Source organism: Panthera uncia, assembly GCF_023721935.1.
Source record: "Panthera uncia isolate 11264 chromosome B3 unlocalized genomic scaffold, Puncia_PCG_1.0 HiC_scaffold_1, whole genome shotgun sequence".
Lineage (NCBI taxonomy): Eukaryota > Metazoa > Chordata > Mammalia > Carnivora > Felidae > Panthera > Panthera uncia.
Genome location: NW_026057582.1, coordinates 49402835 through 49424094, shown reverse-complemented (window position 1 = coordinate 49424094; position 21260 = coordinate 49402835). Strand labels below are relative to the sequence as shown.

Below are 21260 nucleotides of genomic sequence, written 5' to 3'. Positions count from 1 at the left end.
AACTAAAAGGCAACCAACGGAATGGGAAAAGATATTTGCAAATGACACATCGGACAAAGGGCTAGTATCCAAAATCTATAAAGAGCTCACCAAATCCACACCCGAAAAACAAATAACCCAGTGAAGAAATGGGCAGAAAACATGAATAGACACTTCTCTAAAGAAGACATCTGGATGGCCAACAGGCACATGAAAAGATGTTCAACGTCGCTCCTTATCAGGGAAATACAAATCAAAACCACACTCAGATACCACCTCACGCCAGTCAGAGTGGCCAAAATGAAGAAATCAGGAGACTATAGATGCTGGAGAGGAGGTGGAGAAACAGGAACCCTCTTGCACTGTTGGTGGGAATGCAAATTGGTGCAGCCGCTCTGGAAAACAGTGTGGAGGTTCCTCAGAAAATTAAAAATAGACCTACCCTATGACCCAGCAATAGCACTGCTAGGAATTTATCCAAGGGATACAGGAGTATTGATGCATAGGGGCACCTGTACCCCAATGTTTATAGCAGCACTCTCAACAATAGCCAAATTATGGAAAGAGCCTAAATGTCCATCAACTGATGAATGGATAAAGAAATTGTGGTTTATATACACAATGGAATACTACGTGGCAATGAGAAAAAATGAAATATGGCCTTTTGTAGCAACATGGATGGAACTGGAGAGTGTGATGCTAAGTGAAATAAGCCATACAGAGAAAGACAGATACCATATGGTTTCACTCTTATGTGGATCCTGAGAAACATAACAGAAACCCATGGGGGAGGGGAAGGAAAAAAAAAAAAAAGGTTAGAGTGGGAGAGAGCCAAAGCATAAGAGACTGTTAAAAACTGAGAACAAACTGAGGGTTGATGGGGGGTGGGAGGGAGGGCAGGGTGGGAGGGAGGGCAGGGTGGGTGATGGGTATTGAGGAGGGCACCTTTTGGGATGAGCACTGGGTGTTGTATGGAAACCAATTTGACAGTAAATTTCATATATTAAAAAAAAAAAAAAAAAAAAGACAACAAGAACGCTCCTCTTTGCATGAATTGTACCTGCCTTACTTAGCATAGTTGGTAAGATATCCACATTTTTAGGTTTTCTATGAATGCTGGTGTACATTCTTCTGCAACAAAGAAACTTTGATCTTGGAATAATTCAAACGAGGAAGGGGGAAGTGTGTTGGAAGTAAATAGTCTTCCTAAATAAACTTTGTGTATTATGTAGAAGAAACTGCCTTTGGAGCTAAGTAGCTGGAATATCCCACTTCTCATCATGGTCATTTTGACTACTGTTGATTTGTTTTGCATCCCTGTAGCCACTTTTATTCCACTACCTGAATGATACAATTAAAATGACTCATCTGTGTGTTTCTTAAATAGATGATGCTGATTGTATTTTGAATTTAGTGATGAAATTTCATTATGTACCATTACTTGAAATGTTGGTAAAAAGTTATGTTTATAGAGGCTAGTTGGGTGTTTTGGAAAAAAAGAAAAATTTGATATAAGTAATTGTGTTAGTTGAGGCTGCTGTAACAAGTAACCACAGATTGGGTGAGTTGAACAACAAAAATTTATTTCTCACAGTTCTGTTTACTTGGAAGTCCAAGATCAGGGCTCTGGCAGATCTGGTATCAGGTGAGTACATTCTGCCTGGTTTGTAGACAGCCCTGGTATCATTGTACCTTCTCATCAAAAAGTGAGAGAGAGTATGTGCTAGCGTTAGTCACATCACCCTCTTATAAGGACACTAATCCCATTCATGGAGGTTCTACATCATGACCTAATTCCCTCCCATAGCCCCCACATCCTATTACAATTATACAGGGGGTTAGGATTTAAACATAGGAATTTGGGGAGATGAAAACATTCAGTCCACAGTAGATAATTATACTAATGGGTGACTAAGATTTATTAAAACTGATTGTAAATACTAACTAAACTCTAAAAAGGTACTGCCCATAGTAGAGCAAATATATTTCCTATAATACTCAGAAAGTACAGTTTGTTGTGGGGCGCCTGGGTGGCTCAGCTGGTTGAGCAACTGACTTCAGCTCAGGTCATGATCCCCCAGTTCGTGGGTTCAAGCCCCACATCAGGCTCTGTGCTGACAGCTCAGAGCCTGGAGCCTGCTTCAGATTCTGTGTTTCCCTGTCTCCCTGCCCCTCCTCCCTCAAAAATAAATAAACATTAAAAAACATTTAAAAAGGGGTGCCTTGGTGGCTCAGTCAGTTGAACATCTGACCAGCTCAGGTCATGATCTCATGGTTAGTGGGTTTGGATCCAGCATCGGGCTCTGTGCTGACAATTCAGATCCTGCTGGAGCCTGCTTTGGATTCTATGTCTCCCTCTCTCTCTCTGCCCCACCCCTGCTGTGCTCTGTCTCTCTCTGTCTCCGAAAAATGAATAAATATTTAAAAACATTTTTTTTAATTTAAAAACAAAGTACAATTTGTCTTAGTTGTTTTATTCTGGGGTGCCTGTGTGTCTCAGTTGGTTAAGCATCCAGCTCTCAGTTTCAGCTCAGGTCACGATCTCACAGTTGGTGGGTTTGAGCACCACATCAGGCTCTCCACTGACAGTGAGAGCCTGATTGGGACTTCTCTCTCCCTTTCCCTAGCTTGCTCTCTATCTCAAAAATAAGTTTAAAAAATTTTAAATTGTTTTATCCTATTTTATGTTACATATACTATATATTATGTAATTATTACATACAATAAATATACATTAGATTTTTAGGTTAAAATACAAGTTTACATTATATACCTTTATGTACTTATTACTTTAGGATTCTCTGTCTTGACTGGGTTTTAATTTTTTTTTTAACATTTCTTCATTTTCGAAAGGCAGAGAGAGAGAGAGAGACAGAGTGAGAATGGGGGAGGGGCAGAGAGAGGGAGACACAGAAACAGAAGCAGGCTCCAGGTTCTGAACTGTCAGCACAGAGCTGGATGCGGGGCTCGAACTCACAGACTGTGAGATCATGACCTGAGCCGAAGTCAGCCACTCAACCAACTAAGCCACCTAGGCGCCCCTTGACTGGGTTTTAAATGAACTGGCAAATAGAATTTATATTTTCTCTCTCTACTTTCACTTCATCACTAAGTAAATATATAAATAATGCCTTCATGTGTGGAGAAGGTACCTTACTGAAGATAGCTAGAAACATGTTTAAAGCGATGTGTTCTTGTCATTTTTTTTGCTTTTCTAAATTCTCACAGGCATAGTTAATTTTTAAGTTTCTCATCAAATGTGTAGTAGAACAACAACTAAAAATAATTATTGTTTGACCACATTAGTATATTCTGGCCCTATTAATTAACTGGACATTATATTTCACTTTTCAATGTCAATTCAAAAACAATAATAAAAATAAACAGGTTTTGGCTTCTCCATTTGGCTTAGAAATGAATTTGCCATTTTCTCAAATAGCATTAGCAGTAGGCCTTAAATAAAAGTCATTTCTAGGTAAGTGCTTGTCTCTTACAAGTCACTTAAGAATTAGATACAACACATTTGTCAGTTAAACAAAACCTTTGTGTACATCCCCCCTGAAGTCAGCAATGGAAATACTTCATCATGATCAGGAGCCAGAGTGTAAGAGGAACACAAAAACGCTGGGCTAAACCTGCCCCAAGGAAGGAAAGTTTTGTTTTGTTTCTGAATTCTCACAGAGGGGACTGATGAGTTAGCCCCTGGAAGAGGCAGTGATTCCATTATTTCTCGGACACTGGAAACCTACTTGGCTGCTTGTAATTAGAATAATCTTGCTGCTATGATTATTTGTCAGTGAAAGACAGGCCCTGTGGATTCATCTGTGTGCCCTGCTACAACATACTGCTCATGCACCCTGGTGATAACGTCTTTGAAAAGTGTCTTTCTCATTGCAAAATTCTAGAGGGAAAAGCAGTTTATATTTCATTTATTCATCTATGCTTTTGTATTGAAGTTCTTTTTTAGAACTTGGATTAATGGCTTGAAAACTGCATCTCAGCATTTGTCCTCATGTCATTGGATTGTCTAGAGGGACACCTTTTAAGTAGGGCTACATTTTACTGACACACTTGCAAGATCTAATTTTCCGTTTTTCCTACATTGGGAGTAGATCAGATGAGAAGATTACTTTTCCAGTCTTTCTGAGCTTTTCAAAACCTAGACTCTTTGTGTGTTTTTTGGTTCTTATTGTTTTGCTGTGTCCAATTCTGATCTTTACTTGAAGCTCTCAGCTCCCAATTGTGTATTTTTTAATGTACTCATACCAACAGAAAAATAATCATACTGAAGTGGCAAAAATTCTGCAAGTATTGTATGACAGAATATATTTCTCTAAAAAGGAAAATCAACAGGGACACCTGGGTGGCTCAGTTGGTTAAGCATCCAACTTCTGCTCAGGTCATGATCTCATGGTTTGTGGGTTTGAGCCCCACATCGGGCTCTGTGCTGACAGCTCAGAGCCTGGAGCCTGCTTCAGATTCTGTGTCTCCCTCTCTGTGGCCCTCCCCTGCTCGTGCTCTCTTTTCTCTCAAAGAATAAATAAACATTAAAAAAAAAGGAAAATCAATATTTAAGTGGGAATATGTGTGTCAATGATGCTTTGTCTGATGATATGCTCCACCCAGACCTGGGTTAAATTATTTGTCCCTCAGAAGGCCACTTTTTTTCCTGCTTCTTTTACCTCTCTGATTTTTATTTACACCTGTGTTTGTCCTTCAAACTTTCAAAAATGTGTACTGTATGACTCCTAATCTCCTGATACTCCAACTGACCAGATCTATGAAGAAAGATTAAAAATAGCATATATACCCACTTGCACGCAGAGCCATTGGGAAGATGTTGCTTGCACATTGTGCATTTATCTTTGTTTCTGTGAGGAAGGCTCTTTGTCAGAGCTCATTTCCTTCATGCCTAGAACAACAGCATCGGCACCTCAATATTCTTTCCAAATTAGCCCAGCTCTAAGCAGAGAATATAACTTGCTGAGTGTGCAGAAATTCTGTCAAATACTTAACTCCACTCAACAGTGCTAACATTTTTGAAATTCAGTTACCTTGGTCCCTGGGAATAGGGGACCTATTATGATCCAGTAAGGAATAACATCTTTATCTTGACTTTGTAGACCTTTTCATTATTGTTTTATTTTTTAATGACTTAATATTGTGTAAGATGGTCTACTCTAAATCAGTCTTCAGCTGATGATGTTTTAGGACACTATTGGTTCTCTAATTGGTTTCTTTAAGGTTGTTGGGGACTTACCTTTCCATATATAAAGCATCCAAACAATTTGGTTCTGGTTTTCGAAAGGTATTGATTAGAAAACAGTGACCAGACAGACCTTTTGTTTTTCAATAATCCTGTGTCAACAGTAATTCTGTTGAAGATGTTTGGTATTTTTTCCTCCCCTTCAGAGTTATATATTCAGTAGACTGGGGGTTCAGTACTCTTGAGAAGAGACAGCTAGCTTGAAGAAACATGCTGAATTCATTTATCCAGCATATGTTTACTGAGTATCTTCTAATCTGTATTATTTGCTGTGAAAATACTGAAAAGACATTGGAGAACAGATTGGGTTATTGCCTTTATGAGATTAGAGTCCAGTGGAGGATGTAGACATTAATATTTGCAATGTCTGAGGGCACCTGTGTGGCTCAGTCGATTGAGCATCTTTCTCTTGGTTTCGGCTCAGGTCGTGATCTCATAGTTCATGAGTTCAAGCACCATATTGTACTCTGCACTTAGAGTGCAGAGCCTGCTTGGGATTCTCTCCCTCTCTTTCTGTCTTTCCCTCCCCCCCCCACCCCCTCCAACCCTCAGCTGTGTGCTTTCTCTCAAAATAAATAAACTTAAAAAGAAATTTTCAATTACTTTTGATGAACTAAATTATTTCCATGGAGGTGGGAGTGCTGACTAGTCCCAGGCCTGGAAAGATTTCCTAAGGAATTAGGAGAAGAAGGAATTTACAGTTAGTGTGGGGAGAGGACCATTCTAGGCCTAGGGAACAGCATATGTAAAGGTTCTGATATGGGAAGAACGTGGCCTCTCATGAAGGGGAAGGAAAAGATGATAAAATCCAAAAGTTACTAAAAGAAGTATTTTTTTCTCTGATTCCAATACCAACTTGTAAGAATTATACAGAAAAAGAAATCCTGAAAGAGATAAACTTATTAATATTCATAAACTGAATTACAGAAACCAAATCCATTTGTGAGAGCCTTATAAATTTTGATTTAGTTCAAGTTCTGCATCAACTCGATTTAGTAAACTGTTTTTCAACACTGTTGCTTTGACTTTCCTACTTGTTAAAGGGCATTTCAGTTCCCACCCTCAGCAATCTGAACTTGTTACTCTTAATAGCTTGTCATACAGTTCAATCTACAGCAAACTAAAAGCTAAATCAATCTTATCTATTTGTCAAAGAATTTACCACCAAAATAAGGTGGGGAAGTTCTGTATCCATATCCTTTTATGTTCTATTTCTTTTCCTTTCATCATCTTCTAGTAAATATTTTCACTTACCAACACTGCCTTTGGTTTTCACCTGAGGTTTCTACTGTTAACCTTTACTTTGCCTAGTCTGCTGCTGCTTTCTAACTATCTTAGCTTCTCAGATCATTCTGGAGGGAAAAATCTTTCCAAGTCGTTTCATTGTCCCTGCTGCTTAGCACAGTCCCTGGGACATGTTAGATATTTAATAAATACACTCTTAATTTTTTTTTTAGAAATGTCATTGAAAACTCTCCCTTCCTATTTTCTTTTGGGAGGGTTATCTAAAGGGGACTCCATAAAGGCAGACATGTTTTTGTTTTCGTGTCTGGTTTATACCTACTCCTTAGAATGGTATCTAGCACATAATAGGCATTCTATAAATATTCATTGAATTAATGATTTAATAAATATTCATATTTTCTAAAGCATTGTATATGAATTCAAAAAACTTGAATACTGATGGTAGTGTAATAGAATTATATCAAACAATATTTTAAGGCAAAAGTTAACATGACATGAAATTTACTTCCAAATACTTGCCTGTTATTTAGCAAACTATGGGCAGTGTAATTTTTCTAGTACTGGTACATATACCTGATGTAGTGGAGGTTACTGTTAGGCAATTAAAATATACCTGAATAAGTAACATTTCAATTCAAGATTATACTGCTATGGGATCCTAAGTAACTACATTTACTGATGTTGTTGGCTATGGTCCAAATGCGAAATATCAGGGTTATTAAATGTACCTGTTGGCATTTGATCTGCTAATTACTGTGTAAAGAAAACGTGCTTGACATTTCAAGAGTTATTTCCAATCATTGCAGTTACAGTGTGCTATATACTGCTTTTCCTTGCAAAAAAAAAAAAAGGGGGGGGGAATCCTATAAAGCTATAATAGCAGATATTGAATAAATATTGTCATTAGAATAGAATAGCTTCTTACAGAATAACAGCCATACTGGTAAAAAGGCAGCCCAAGAATCCCTATGGTATGAGAATCACTATTACTTATGCACTCTTGGAGGTACTGCACTCGGAGTGACCACTACAGTGTGTGGTGTGTGAGTGAGTGATTACTAAGGAGGTCTAGGCTGCTTGGTTTAAGCCTTTGTCTACGAACCAGTGAGGCACGAATGATTCCTTGCAGAAACCATACTCGGGTATCTTAATTTTCTGCCTCCGGTTTTAGCTGGTACCAAATATGTTCTCCAGTACAAGTTGAGACAAAAGCCTGACAATCAAAAGGAATAAATTTCTAGCTTTAGAAATTAAACATATGTCAATACTCTTGCGATCTCATTCAATTGCAAATATAAAGAGGTTTTGTATTCTGATTCAAATAAAAAAGACTATAAAAATTAAGACAATTGGAACAGTTTGAGCAGATTTTGATGATATTAAGAAATTGTTTCCTTTATAGAAGTGCGATAATGACATCAGTGTGTTTTTAAAATGGCCTATTTATGAATAAAATGATATGATATTTGGGATTGGCTTCACAATGATCCAGCAAGGGGAGTAGGTATAGGTATGAATGAAACAAGCTTGGTTTTGAGTAGTAGTCATTAAAACTAGGTGTTGGGTCCCTGATGTTCAATACAATATTCTCTTGTGTATAGGTTTTATTTATCTATAATTTAAAACAGAACCTAGAAGCAAGATTCTCCTATAAATGGAAGAGAAGACTGAATAAGGAGGAAAGGATGTTCCTTACCATAAAGGCAAAGAGAAATGAAATTAGCCTACACGGAGCTGTCTCTTCCCAGTCTATGTTGCATATAGCAGTAACAGAACTACCCCTTTTAAGCAAATATTTTCCTATTTCTTCTGTATTTTACCCAACTATATTTTTAGTTAATGGAAGGAAGCTACTTTCTCTTAAAAAGTTTTTGTATCCTCTACAATAAGCAGAAGCTGATACTTTACTAATAATTTTTAACTAGAAAAAGTAAAATGGAAATTTCTATTAAAGTAACTACAGTATCTAAATTAAGATTAAAGACAATGTAAGTGTATGAATAACTCAGGAAGGATTTTAAACAGAATAGGAATCTCAAAGAGAAGGATAGTTGGTCAAAGGAAGAAATGTAAACAGAGTAAATTAAGTGGAGGGAACTTAGACATGATGACAAAATACAATTGGGGAAATGGAAAAAGTATTTGGGGCCACTGGTGGCTCAGATAGGTGTCGGACTTCAGCTCAGGTCATGATCTCATGGTTTGTGGGTTCAAGCCCCGGATCAGACTCTGTGCTCACAGCTTGGAGCCTGGAGTCTGCTTCAGATTCTGTGTCTCCCTCTCTCTCTCTGCCCCTCCCCCATGCATGCTCTCTTGCAAAAATAAATATTAAAAAAAATCAAAAAGAAAAAGTATTTAATCCCTACTATGTGTCAGGCACTATTTAAAGAAGTAGGTCTAAAGCAGCAAATAACATACAATTTCTGACTTCATGGAAATGTCTTTTCCCACCTTTATTGAGGTTTTATTGCCAAAGTTGTAAGATATTTAAAGACTATAACTTGATTATTTGATATATGTACGTGTGGTGAAGGGATTCCCCCCATCATGTTAGTTAACACATCCATCACCTCACATATTTACCTTTTTCATTCCTTTCGTAACTATACTCACCAAGTTATACATTAGATCCTGACTTTATACATCTTGTAACTGAAAGTTTACACTCTTTTACCCTATTTCCTCCATCCCCTGACAACTACTTTTTTACTGTTTTTAGTTTGTTTGTTTTTTTAACATTTATTTTTGAGAGAGAGAGAGGGAGAGAGAGCACGCACAGAGAAAGGGAGACACAGAATCTGAAGCAGGGTCCAGGCTCCAAGCTGTCAGCACAGAGCCCGCCATGGGGCTTGAACCCACAAACCATGACCTGAGCCGAAGTCAGATGCCCAACCGACTGAGCCACCCAGGCACCCCCCTTTTTACTGTTTTTAGAAGTTTGGGTTTTCTTTTTAATATTGCTCATATAAATGATACCATTCAGTATATGTCTTTTTCTGTCTGGCTTATGTCACTTAGCATAATGCCCTCTAATTTCATCCATGTTGCTTACAAATGACAGGATTTCCTTTTTTTTTTTATGTGTGTGTATTTATTTTTCAGAGACAGAGCACAAGTGGGGGAGGTGCAATGAGGTGGGGGGGATGGGATCCAAAGCGTGCCCAACACTGACTCCATGCTGACAGCAGTGAACCCCATGTGGGGCTCGAACTCAGGAACCATGATATCATGACCTGAGCCGAAGTTGGCCACTCTACCAACTGAGCCACCCAGGTGCCGCGATTTCCTTATTTTTTTTAAGGCTGAATAATATTCCTGTGTGTGTGTGTCCCATTTTTCTTAATTCATTGATCCAGTGATGAACACTTAGGTTGTTTCTATATGTTGGTTATTGTGAATGATGCTGCATTGAACATGGAAGTACAGATACCTCTTATAATGGCTTCATTTCCTTTGACATACACACAGAAGGGGCACTGCTGTATCCTACGGTGGCTCTATTATTTAATTTCTTGAGGAACGTCCATACTACTTTCCATAGTGGCTGCACCAGTTTACATTCCAACCAAAGGTGTACAGGCTTCCCCTTTTTCCATATCTTCTCCAGCATTTGTTATCTTTTGTCTTTTTGATGAAGGCCATCCTAACAGGTGTGAGGTAATACTTCACTGTGATTTTGATTTCCATTTCCCCAATGATGAGTAATGTTGAACATCTTTTCATGCATCTGTTGGCCATTTGAGTGTCTTCTGTGGGAAAATGTTGATTCAGGCCCTTTGCTATTTTTTTAATAGGGTTGCTTTGGCTTATTCCTAATAAGTTGTATTAGTTTCTTGTATTTTTAAATATTAACCCCTTATTGGATATGTGGTTTGAAAATATTTTCTCCCATTCCATAGGTTGCCTTTTCATTTCGTTAATGGTTCCCTTTGCTGAAGTGTTTTAGTGTGATGGTATCACACTTATTTATTTTGCTTTTGCTGTGGCAGCCCAGTTTTCTTAACACCGTTTATTGAAGAGATTTTTTGTTTCCATTGTATATTCTTTGTTCATTGGCTGAAAACCAATTGACCATATGTGTATGGGCTTATTTCTGGGCTATTTTGTTCCATTTGTATAAGTGTGTTTATGCCAATAACACCCTACTCGATTACCGTGGCTTTGTAATATAGTTTAAAAATCAGGAAGTTTAATGCATCCAGATTTGTTCTTTCTCAAGATTGTTTCCCTATCAAATGTCACAAAATCAAAAAGTTTAAGAGTGAGGGGGCTCACTTTTCTTAGAAGATGGTGCATTTGCCCCTTGCTACATGCTAACATGCACAAGTGGTTGGTCCCTCTTTATTCCATCTGAGCCTTGGGTGAGGGAGGCAAGAAAAACCCCTTGCTACATGCTTGCTACATGCTAACATGCACAAGTGGTTGGTCCCTCTTTATTCCATCTGAGCCTTGGGTGAGGGAGGCAAGAAAAACAAAGCCATGGAAGGCCACACAAGCAAAACCTTAATTTTCAATAGTGGCAGTTCTACTTAGTGTTTCATTACTGGTGGAAGCACTGCTCTGAAACCTGGCCGGTTTACTGCATCGTATTTCTGTTTGTTTACCTGTGATATGGGTGACCATCCAGCCTCTGATTGTATGAATCTATACAATTTCACAATCCCCTGTGTCATGCCTGCTCAGGTAATCATTTGGTTTGTCTCTTACCCCTCATTTTGCAACGCACAGATAAGCCCTCTGTTCAAACAAAGTGGTGATAATGACCAACTCAGCAAATTACTAGGTAACTTGTACCACAGTTGAGTTTTCCTCTGAAGACAAACCTCCTACTGGGAAGCATACAGCAGTAAATATAAAGTGGGTACAAAGTAGTTCTTTGTGGAAATAACTTATGCTTTCTTCTGGTTTGGGTGATGTAGAGATAATGTGTGAAATCAACATGTAGCATCAGATAACCTAGTTGCTTCTCTTTGGTATATAACCTGGTATATTTCTGTAGTGCCTAAGGTAATTGGTTAATTAGAGAGAAAGATGATGGGGATAATGATGAATGAGGAGGAGGAGATGATGATTTTTGAGACTAGGTAGAACTTGACTGTACCTCAGAGTTAACTGAGGAGCTTTAAAAAATCTTGATGCCCAGAAACTACCCCATATCAATTATATTAGAATTTCCATGAGTGGATCTCAGGCCACTTTTGTGCAGTCAAGTTTGTAAACAAATAACACAGGGGGTGCCTGGGTGGCTCAGTCGGTTAAGCATCCGACTTTGGCTCAGGTCATGATCTCAAAGTTTGTGAGTTCGAGCCTCCTGTCAGTCTCTGTGGTGAGAGCTCAGAGGGTAGAGCCTTCGGATTCTATGTCACCCTCTCTCTCTGCCCTACCCCAGCTTGCGCTCTGTCTCTCACTCTCTCAAAAATAAATAAAACATTAAAAAATATTTTTAAAAAAGAAAATAAATGACATAGAGTAAACAACCTACCCATTAACTGAAGTTTCTACCTCAAATAAAGTTTTAGTAGTGTATCTGGATCCACAAAATACTGTGCTTGTTATTTGTTCTTTTACCACCACTTAGGGTCTGTATGAAATTGGCCAATTTCTCTCTCCATTCTGAGTAACAGTTTCCCAGCCTAGAAGCTTGAAGTGATGCCGTTTCTCTGAGGGTGGCTCTGGGTGCTAAACGAGTTAATGTGCATGTAGTACATATCACATTATCAAGAACATACTAATCACTACTGAATACAGGCTAACGATTTAACTTCTATGTATATAGAATAGTTTTGCATCTTGGGAATATTGAGGAAGTAGACAAACCATTTTTGGTATTCTCTGGTGAAGATGATAATCCAGTTTGAGAAATACCATTACAGATAATTCTTCCAGACTTTGAAAGAAGGTAGTCCTAGATTTAAACTGACCTATTCATTTACTCGCTTTTTGTTGGAAAAGTTAAACTTCCTGAGCATTCAGTTAGTTCATTTATAAACTGGAGAGAAGGCTTGTTTCTCCCAACAATCCTGAAAAATAAATGCACATCCATGACATGGTGTAGGGCATGTAGCAAGTTCTCATAACATGTTGGTTAGCATTATTTTATAATATTACTGTTTGTATACTTTTAGAATTCTTTTGTGGCAAGACAGTTAATGAAGATAGTGTTAGAGGTACAGAAAGAGGATTTGGCAAAAGGATAATAGGAGTACAAGAAAAGGAAGGTAATAAAAGTTGTGGCTTTTGCCTTTATTTCTTGATGCTTAACATTTTGATATTCCTATAATTTTAGTAAGTAAAGATGGTTTGAACTGAGATTAACCAGTGTGACAAAAAGTAATATTTAACACCATTATTGCTAGTGAGAAATATACACCATTTAAGAGATTATCCACTCCATAATAACAGTGGGCATGTAACCTTGGAATGCTGAATTTGTAAAAACTGACATGTATGGTGATATTAAAAAGTGTTCCTGGTAGATATAGATATCTATGAGTACAACTGACCCTTGAACAATACAGTATTAGGGGCACTGGCTCCTGCACAGTCAACATTCCCCATAAACTTTTTGATTCCCCCAAAACTTAACTAACCATAGCCTACTGTTAACTGGAAGGAAGCCTTATTGACATAAATAATTGATTAACATATATTTTGTATGTTACATGTATCATAAACTTCATTCTAGAGAAAACAAAATGCTATTAAATTCATAAAGAAAATTACAAGATGAATCATATGTCAGTAGCTGCATCAATATTTTCCTAGATGATAGAAAACACTGTAGATATTGAGTATTACTAACACTAAACATCAAAAATGGAACGATCTTGTGAAAAAGAAATCTTTATTTATAGATATAATGATTCATTCACTGCTAACAAAAAAGTAGCAATATTAATGCTTTATGACAGCTTAGTGTAATTCATATGATTTCTTCATGATAACCTACCTTGTACTAAAAATGATGATGAAAATTTTGTGGCACACAGTATTATAGTCATGTTTATACAACAAGAAAAAATGGTAATTTGTTTTTTTGAAAAACCACTTACCTGTGATGATAGACTGATACAGTTTCTTCAGGTGGTATGGGGTAGGGGCATACTATATGGTAATATAATTCTTCAAAGTCCTAAAGCAATAAGAAAACACAATATTAATTTTAGTTATTAAACATAAGTCAATTTACACTTATGTAAGGATTGGCTAACCACATCCATACAAATCTTTCACATGATGTTCTACACGGTGAATACTTAGGCAATGAGGATGATAACACAAAAGTGTCTCCTACAGTTCTTGCCATACACTAATTCGATTTTTAATTAAAGACACACACACACACACACACACCCCAGATAATTATTATGCCATATAGTTGATAAACTTATTTGCTTTTCACTAAGTGGAAGTGGGTCATCCTAAAGGTCTTCATCCTCATCATCTTCACATTAAATAGGCTGAGGAGAAAGATGGGGTTGGTCTTACGGTCTCAGAGTGGTAGAAGGGGAGGGAGGAGAGGCGGGCATACTCAATGTAACTTCATGGAAAGATATCAAAATTTATGGCTTTGTAGCTTGTTCATTTCTCAAGAAATATTTATATAGGGCACCAAACCGTCTTCTACTGTTTGCTTTAGTTTCAGCGCCCATATCCTAGAAGGGTCCACATCATAAAATAAGTCAAAAACAGTCTTAAATCAGGAACACTTCTGCCATAGGGTCCAACGTCGATGTGTTGTGTGGCACTGCTTCGTCTACATCTTCATCATCATCTGGCACTGGGTTCGGAAGAACTCACCTCCATCAAGTCGTCTTCTGTTAATTAGCTCTTGAATTTCTCTAAGTTCCAGATCTTGAAACTCTTCACCCCCACGTTTTTTGTTTTGTTTTGTTTTTACCATATCCGCAATCTCTTTTAGGATTTCGTTGGTTGGCTCTGTCATACATCCCGTGAAGTTATGCGCACCATTATCAAGACACCATTTTCTCCAGCAGGATTAGGCTCAGACTTGATGGTTTTCCTATAACAGCATCTTCAGTGGCATTCCTTCAATCCTTCCTGACTTGCATGATGTTCTATCAGGGTTCTCTTCCATAACATTTACAATCCTTTCCATAGAGTACCATGTGTAATGAGCCTTAAAGGTTCTTATGACCCACTGATCTAGGGACTGAATTATAGACGTTGTGCTTGGGGGTAAGAAAACCATTTCAACAACTTCCTAATCTGGGGGTGTGGGGAGTCACAAAGAACATACATTAGTAAGGAAGAGAAGAAAGCACTAGGATTTAAAGCAGGAAGGGATAAGCTGACTACTGTTTTGTACAAATGCAGTTAGGTTATGATCAGGACTGCCCTTATCTATAAAGCTGCTAATCCCTGAGCCTTAAAAGGAAAAGATAAATACCAACTGCCGTTCTGGGGGTTGCACAACAAGAAGTCCTAGACAAGAACACCTTTTCTTGATTGGTTCTCAGGATGCTTTGTCCCTGAGGTCAAGAAGTACCTTGAAGTGAAGGACTGCATTTTAAAGTTCTTTTGCTGTTGGACAATGTCTCTGGCTATCCAGATCCCCATGAGTCCAACGTGACTTTCATCTGCCATAAAAATCTGTTGAGGCAGATATCCTTTCTCCTCAATGATTTTCTTAATGGTGTCTAGAAACTTGTCTGCTCTTGGTTGACAGACGCGCTTCCCCTTTATCTTGACATTTTTAAAGCCAAACCTCTTGATCTGAAATTAAACCACTCTTTGCTGGCACTAAATTCTCCAGCTTTGGATCCTTCACCTTCCTTTTGCTTTAAATTGCCATATGATGACTTCACTTTTTCTTGAATCCTGTTGCTGTCTATAGGAATGCCTTTCTTGTAGCAATCCTGTACCCACATAAAAGCTATATTTTCAATACAAGATAAAAAGGCATTTTGTAAAAAGTGCAAAGTTTTTGCTCTTGCTGGTGTACCTGCAGCAATGGCTTCATGAATTCCTTTTTTTATTTTTTTTAACAATGGTCCTTACAGCGAATTCATTTATCCTGAAATGGTGGCCAACCTCAGAAGGAGACCTCAATCTATGGTACATATCAAGCATTTCGACTTTTTTTTGTAATGTCATGACTTTTCTGTTTCTTGGGAGTGCTTCAAGAATCACTATTGGCACTTTGTATGGTTCCCATGGCGTTATTCAAGGTTTATAGTTTTGCACGGAACACAATGAAAAATACATGAGAATCATGAGATCCCTTTTTACTGCGGTATGCAATTTACTAAAGAGATAACTGCTCATGCGGAGATAATTAGTGTCACAGGGCATTTTGAGTGGATCCTTGCAATACTTGAGCTCACCCAATAGCACCAGGAGGTGGCTGTGAAATTATTACAGTAATACAGTATATACTATAGTTAATTTTATGCAGTTATGATTTAATGCTCATCTTACATTTCTCTTGACCGTGAATGGTGCCATGTTATGGTCTGTGTGTTTCTTTAAGTTTAGATAAATTTTAAAATTTGATCAGATATTTGGCTATATTTATTAAAATTATTTTTCAATGTTTATTTATTTTTGAGTGACAGAGAGACAGAGCGTGAGTAGGGAAGGGCAGCGAGAGAGGGAGACACAGAATTCAAAGCAGGCTCCAGGCTCTGAGCCATCAGCACAGAGCCTGAGGCAGGGCTCGAACCCACGACCCGTGAGATCATGGCCTGAGCTGAAGCCCGATGCCCAACCACTGAGCCACCCAAGCACCCCATAGATGTTTTTAACATAAAAAGTTTAATTAAACTATTAAGAACTTCTATAATTTTAATTCAGAAGTTGATATCTTCTGGGCATTATAATTTTATTATATTAAGGGCTATTTACAAATATTTTTTGCCTAGGGGCACCTGGGTGGCTCAGTTGGTTGAGCATCTGACTTCAGCTCAGTTCATGATCTCACAGTTTGTGGGTTTGAGCCCCACGTCAGGCTCTGTGCTGATGGCTCAGAGCCTGGAGCCTACTTCGGATTCTGTGTCTCCCTCTCTCTGCTCTTCCCCTGCTCACATGCTGTCTCTCTCTCAAAAATAAATAAAGAATTAAAAAAATGTTTTAAAAAGCAAATATTTTTTACCTTAAGAAATAACAGATTTGCTGAATTTGCTAACTATTGCATAATGCATTATTTCTAAATAAAATAACTCCTCATTTTTGGAAATTGCATCTTGATTTGTCACAGATTGAGTAAAATAGTTCCTATCACTATAAAAGGAAACAAGAATTCTATATTCTAAAAAATTTCTATTAATTGTTCTTAAGCAATAAACTAACAAGGTGGATAAATTTGTTACAGACCAGGCTTGAGATCTCTTTTCTGTGAAAAGCAGGACAAAACTCCAAAAGAAGGGCTGAGGCACCAGATTTCCCAACTAAAAATAACCTAAGGTTGGTGACTTTACTGTACCCCTCTCTTATTTACTCCATTTTATTCTTTTTTAATCTTCTTTTTAAAAACTTTTTTAATGTTTATTTTTGAGAGAGAGAAAGCACAAGCTGAGAGGGGCAGAGAGAGAGAGAGAGGAGAGAATCCCAACTAGGCTTCATGCTGTCAGCAGGGAGTCCAAAGTGGGATTTGAACTCATGAACCACGAGATCATGACCTGACCTGAGGGTGGACGCTTAACCAACTGAGCCATCAAGATGCCCCTTTAATCTTCTTATTTTGACATAGTTCCAGGCTGAATCAAGAGGTGAAAAAACAGTATAAAGAATTCCCTATCATCTTTATCCAAATTCCTCAAATGTTAACTTTACCACATTTGCTTTTGCTTCTCTCCTCTCTCCATTTCTCTGCTGTTGAGGAAATATAATTACAAAGAAAATCTCTCAACCCAGAAAACCTTTCCACAAAGGTAGAAGAGAAAGTTTTATTGAATAAGTATTAATCCCAAAAAATTCCAGATGCTTTTCATAGGCAGTCTGCTAAGAAATTGCTTAGACAGAAAGAAATATTGTCCTTTTATATTGCTAAGCAGGTACAAGAACTTTGCAGCCCAGAGCAAGGGACCCACTCCAGTTAGACTCGTACCCTTCCACAGAAAATGGGAGATCTCTTTCCCTAGATGATTATATTTCAGAGATGGTTCCTAGGTCTTTAAAAAAGATTATTCCTGGAGCTGAAAGCTGACAAGAGGCTTATTTAGCTTCTAAAATTTAGCTTCTATTTACTTACCTTTTAAAGATATTGAGAATACACTTACAAGTTGTCTAAAGTACATGCTCTATGAAAACAGAGAAGGAAAGTCACTTATTTTCAATAGGAATAATTAATCTTCTTTTTAATTTGTATTTGCCTTTACAACACACACATATATGCTTAAAATTTTTATTCTATACCTTTTGAGAGTAAGTTCAGACATCTATATTTACTAACTTGCTTAATCCCACAATACACAGAAAACAGTTTGTGAACTGCTAACCTATACAACTGAAAAAGCATACCTACTCACTGGAGTTCAGTATTTGTGTCTATAAATATTCAAAAGTTAATTTTTTTTCTTCCCCTCCCTTCAATGAGGACTCATGTGAAACATGGTTCAGTTCATTTGTTTTTGTGGTTTTAGGATTTTTACCTATTCAGGTTGATTTTTAAAAATTATGTTTGAGTGCATGAGACAATAACATGGTTCCAAAGTCAGAACTGCATCAAGGTTATGTTTAGAGAAGTGTCTTTACCCCCTCCCCACATTTCTTCCTTTCCACTTTGTTCTTTCCTTATAAGTCACCAATCTTCCTAGGCTCATTTTATTCTTCATGAATTCCTTTCCACAAAAATGTGCATCTATCTATTTATTTTCCTATTTCCTCTTATTTTTTACAAAATAATAGTACACTAAAAATACTCTTTCTTACTTTGCTTTTTCACCTGACACTTGGTTTCTCCTGGACATCATTCTATATTGGTTCATAGAACCTTCCTCATTTTTTTTTAAAGAAATGTAGTACTTCCCTGTGTGAATATACCAGTTTTCTCATCCATTATCCAAATAAAGTCATATAAGAAATTACGTTTTCCGAAACAATTCTGGAATGAGTGATTGTGCATGTATATTTTTGTACTGTTGGGGATATAGATCTTCCAAAGGGAAACTCTTATTGTATACATGTAGATTTCTATGCAATCTCTGCATCTAACACGGGGCTCCAACTCAACTCTGATATCTAGAGCAGCATGCTCTACCGACTAAGCCAGCCAGCCGCCCCTTGTTGGGTTTATCTTTAGGTTAAATTCCTGGAAGTGGGTTGCTGGACAAAAAATATTGTAAAAATTTGATTTTTCACCAGCAGAGTAGGAGAGTGCTTGTTTTCTTAAAAAAATTTTTAAGGTTTATTTAATTTTGAGAGAGAGAGTGAGCATGAACCGGGGAGGGGCAGAGAGAGAGGGAGATACAGAATCTGAATCAGGCTCCCTGCTGTCAGCACAGAGTCTGATGCGGGGCTTGAACCCACAAAACTTGAGATCATGACCTGAGTCACAGTCGGACGCTCAACTGGGCCACCAGGTGCCCAGAGGAGTGCTTGTTTTCAGATAGTCTGCTCTCGCAGGTCTGATCAGTAAAAGGAAAACTTGACTTAGAATAATCTCAAGTTTTACTTCTGGATGTTAAAGGAATTCAAATATTTTCAAACATTAAATGCCTAAAATATAATTTGATATTTAAGGAATGAAAGGTTTAAAAACTTTACCAATATTAACTTATTTTCTACTTTAAAAAGTCAAACCACATGCCTGCTGTTTTGCTCTACTACGCTCCAGTAGGATAGTATCTCATTTCTTATATACTGCCAAGTCTTTGGGTTTACTAATGATTTCTTTTCCTTTGTGAATATTTGTTTTTTACTGTTTATTTTTGAGAGAGAGAGAATGAACATGAGTGGGGGAGGGGCAGAGAGAGAGACAGATAGAGAATCCGAAGCAGGCTCCAGGCTCTGACCTGTCAGCCCAGAGCCCGAGGTGGGGCTTGAACTCACAAACTGCGAGATCATGACCTGAGCCAAAGTTGGAAGCTTAACCAACTGAGCCACCCAGGTAACACTTTGTGAATATTTGTATTCCTTATTAAAAATTTTGCCTGGATATCCATTTTTAGTCCCATAGAATGCTATTACAGTCTTGTTGGGAAAAGCTGCCACTTGTTTTTTGATGTATTCTTTAAATGGTAAATATTATACTGGTCCTTTTCTGTTTGTCACCTACATACATGCTTGTCTAAATTTCTTAAACTACATTTTGAAAAAATAATCACTAAGGTTTTTTTTTATTTTTTTAATTTACATCCAACTTAGCATCATCATCAATGATGATTTCAGGAGTAGATTCCTTAATGCCCCTTATACATTTAGCCCATCCCCCCTCCCACAACCCCACCAGTAACCCTCTGTGTGTTCTCCATATTTAAGAGTCTCATGTTTTTGTCCCTCTCCCTGTTTTTGTATGACTTTTGCTTCCCTTCCCTTATGTTCATCTGTTTTGTATCTTCAAGTCCTCATATGAGTGAAGTCATATGATATTTGTCTTTCTCTAATTTTGCTTAATATAATACCCTCTCGTTCCATCCATGTAGTTGTGAATGAAATCTTGCCATTCTTTTTGATTACTGAGTAATACACATTGTGTGTATATATATATATATATATATATATATATATATATATATATACACACCACATCTTCTCTATACATTCATCCACCGATGGACACTTGGGCACTTTCCATACTTCAGCTATTGTTGATAGTGCTGCTGTAAACACTGGAGTGCATGTGCCCCTTCGAAACAACATACCTGCATCCCTTGGATAAATACCTAGTAGTGCAATTGCTGGGTTGTAGGGTAGTTCTATTTTTAATTTTTTGAGGAACCTCTGTACTGTTTCCTAGAGTGGCTGCACCAGTTTGCATCCCCACCAGCACTGCAAAAGAGATCCTCTTTCTCTGCATCCTTGCCAACATCTGTTGTTGCTTGAGTTGTTAATGTTAGCCATTCTGACAGATGTGAGGTGGTATCTCATTGTGGTTTTGATTTGTATTTCCCTAATGATGAGTGATGTTGAACATTTTTTCATGTGTCAATTGGCCATCTGGATGTCTTCTTTGGAGAAGTGTCTATTCATGTCTTTTGCCCATTTCCTCACTGGATTGTTTGTTTTTTGGGTGTTGAGTTTGATAAGTTTTTTATAGATTTTGGATACTAACCCTTTATCTGATATGTCATTTGCATATATCTTCAGTCATTCCATCAGTTGTGTTTTATGTTTTGTTGATTGTTTCCTTTGCTGTGCAGAAGCTTTTTATTTTGATGAGGTCCCAATAGTTCATTTTTGCTTTTGTTTCCCTTGCCTCTGGAGACATGTTGAATAAGAAGTTGCTGCGGCCAAGGTCAAAGAGGTTTTTGCCTGCCTTCCCCTTGAGGATTTTGATGGTTTCCAGTCTTGCATTTAGGTCTTTCATCTGTTCTGAGTTTATTTTGTGTATGGTGTAAGAAAGTGGTCCAGGTTCATTTTTCTGCATGTCGCTGTCCAGTTTTCCCAGCACCACTTGCTGAAGAGATTGTCTTTATTCTATTGGATAGTCTTTCCTGCTTTGTCAAAGATTAGTTGGTCATACGTTTGTGGGTCCATTTCTGGGGTCTCTGTTCCATTGATCTGAGTGTCTGTTTTTGTGCCAGTACCATTCTGTCTTGATGATTACAGCTTTGTGATACAGCTTGAAGTCCGGGACTGTGATGCCTCC

The 21260-nt window shown here is 37.7% G+C and overlaps 1 protein-coding gene across 1 annotated transcript in view; it reads right to left on the bottom strand.

The window, feature by feature from the left end:
- LOC125910311 (Golgi-associated plant pathogenesis-related protein 1-like) overlaps positions 1–14393 on the bottom strand; it is a 184973-nt gene extending 170580 nt beyond the window's left edge. Inside the window, exon 1 of the mRNA XM_049614095.1 lies at positions 14291–14393. Coding sequence (XP_049470052.1) covers positions 14291–14393 — 103 coding nt within the window. The remainder of the gene's footprint in view (positions 1–14290) is intronic.
- Between the last annotated feature and the right edge of the window lie 6867 nt (positions 14394–21260).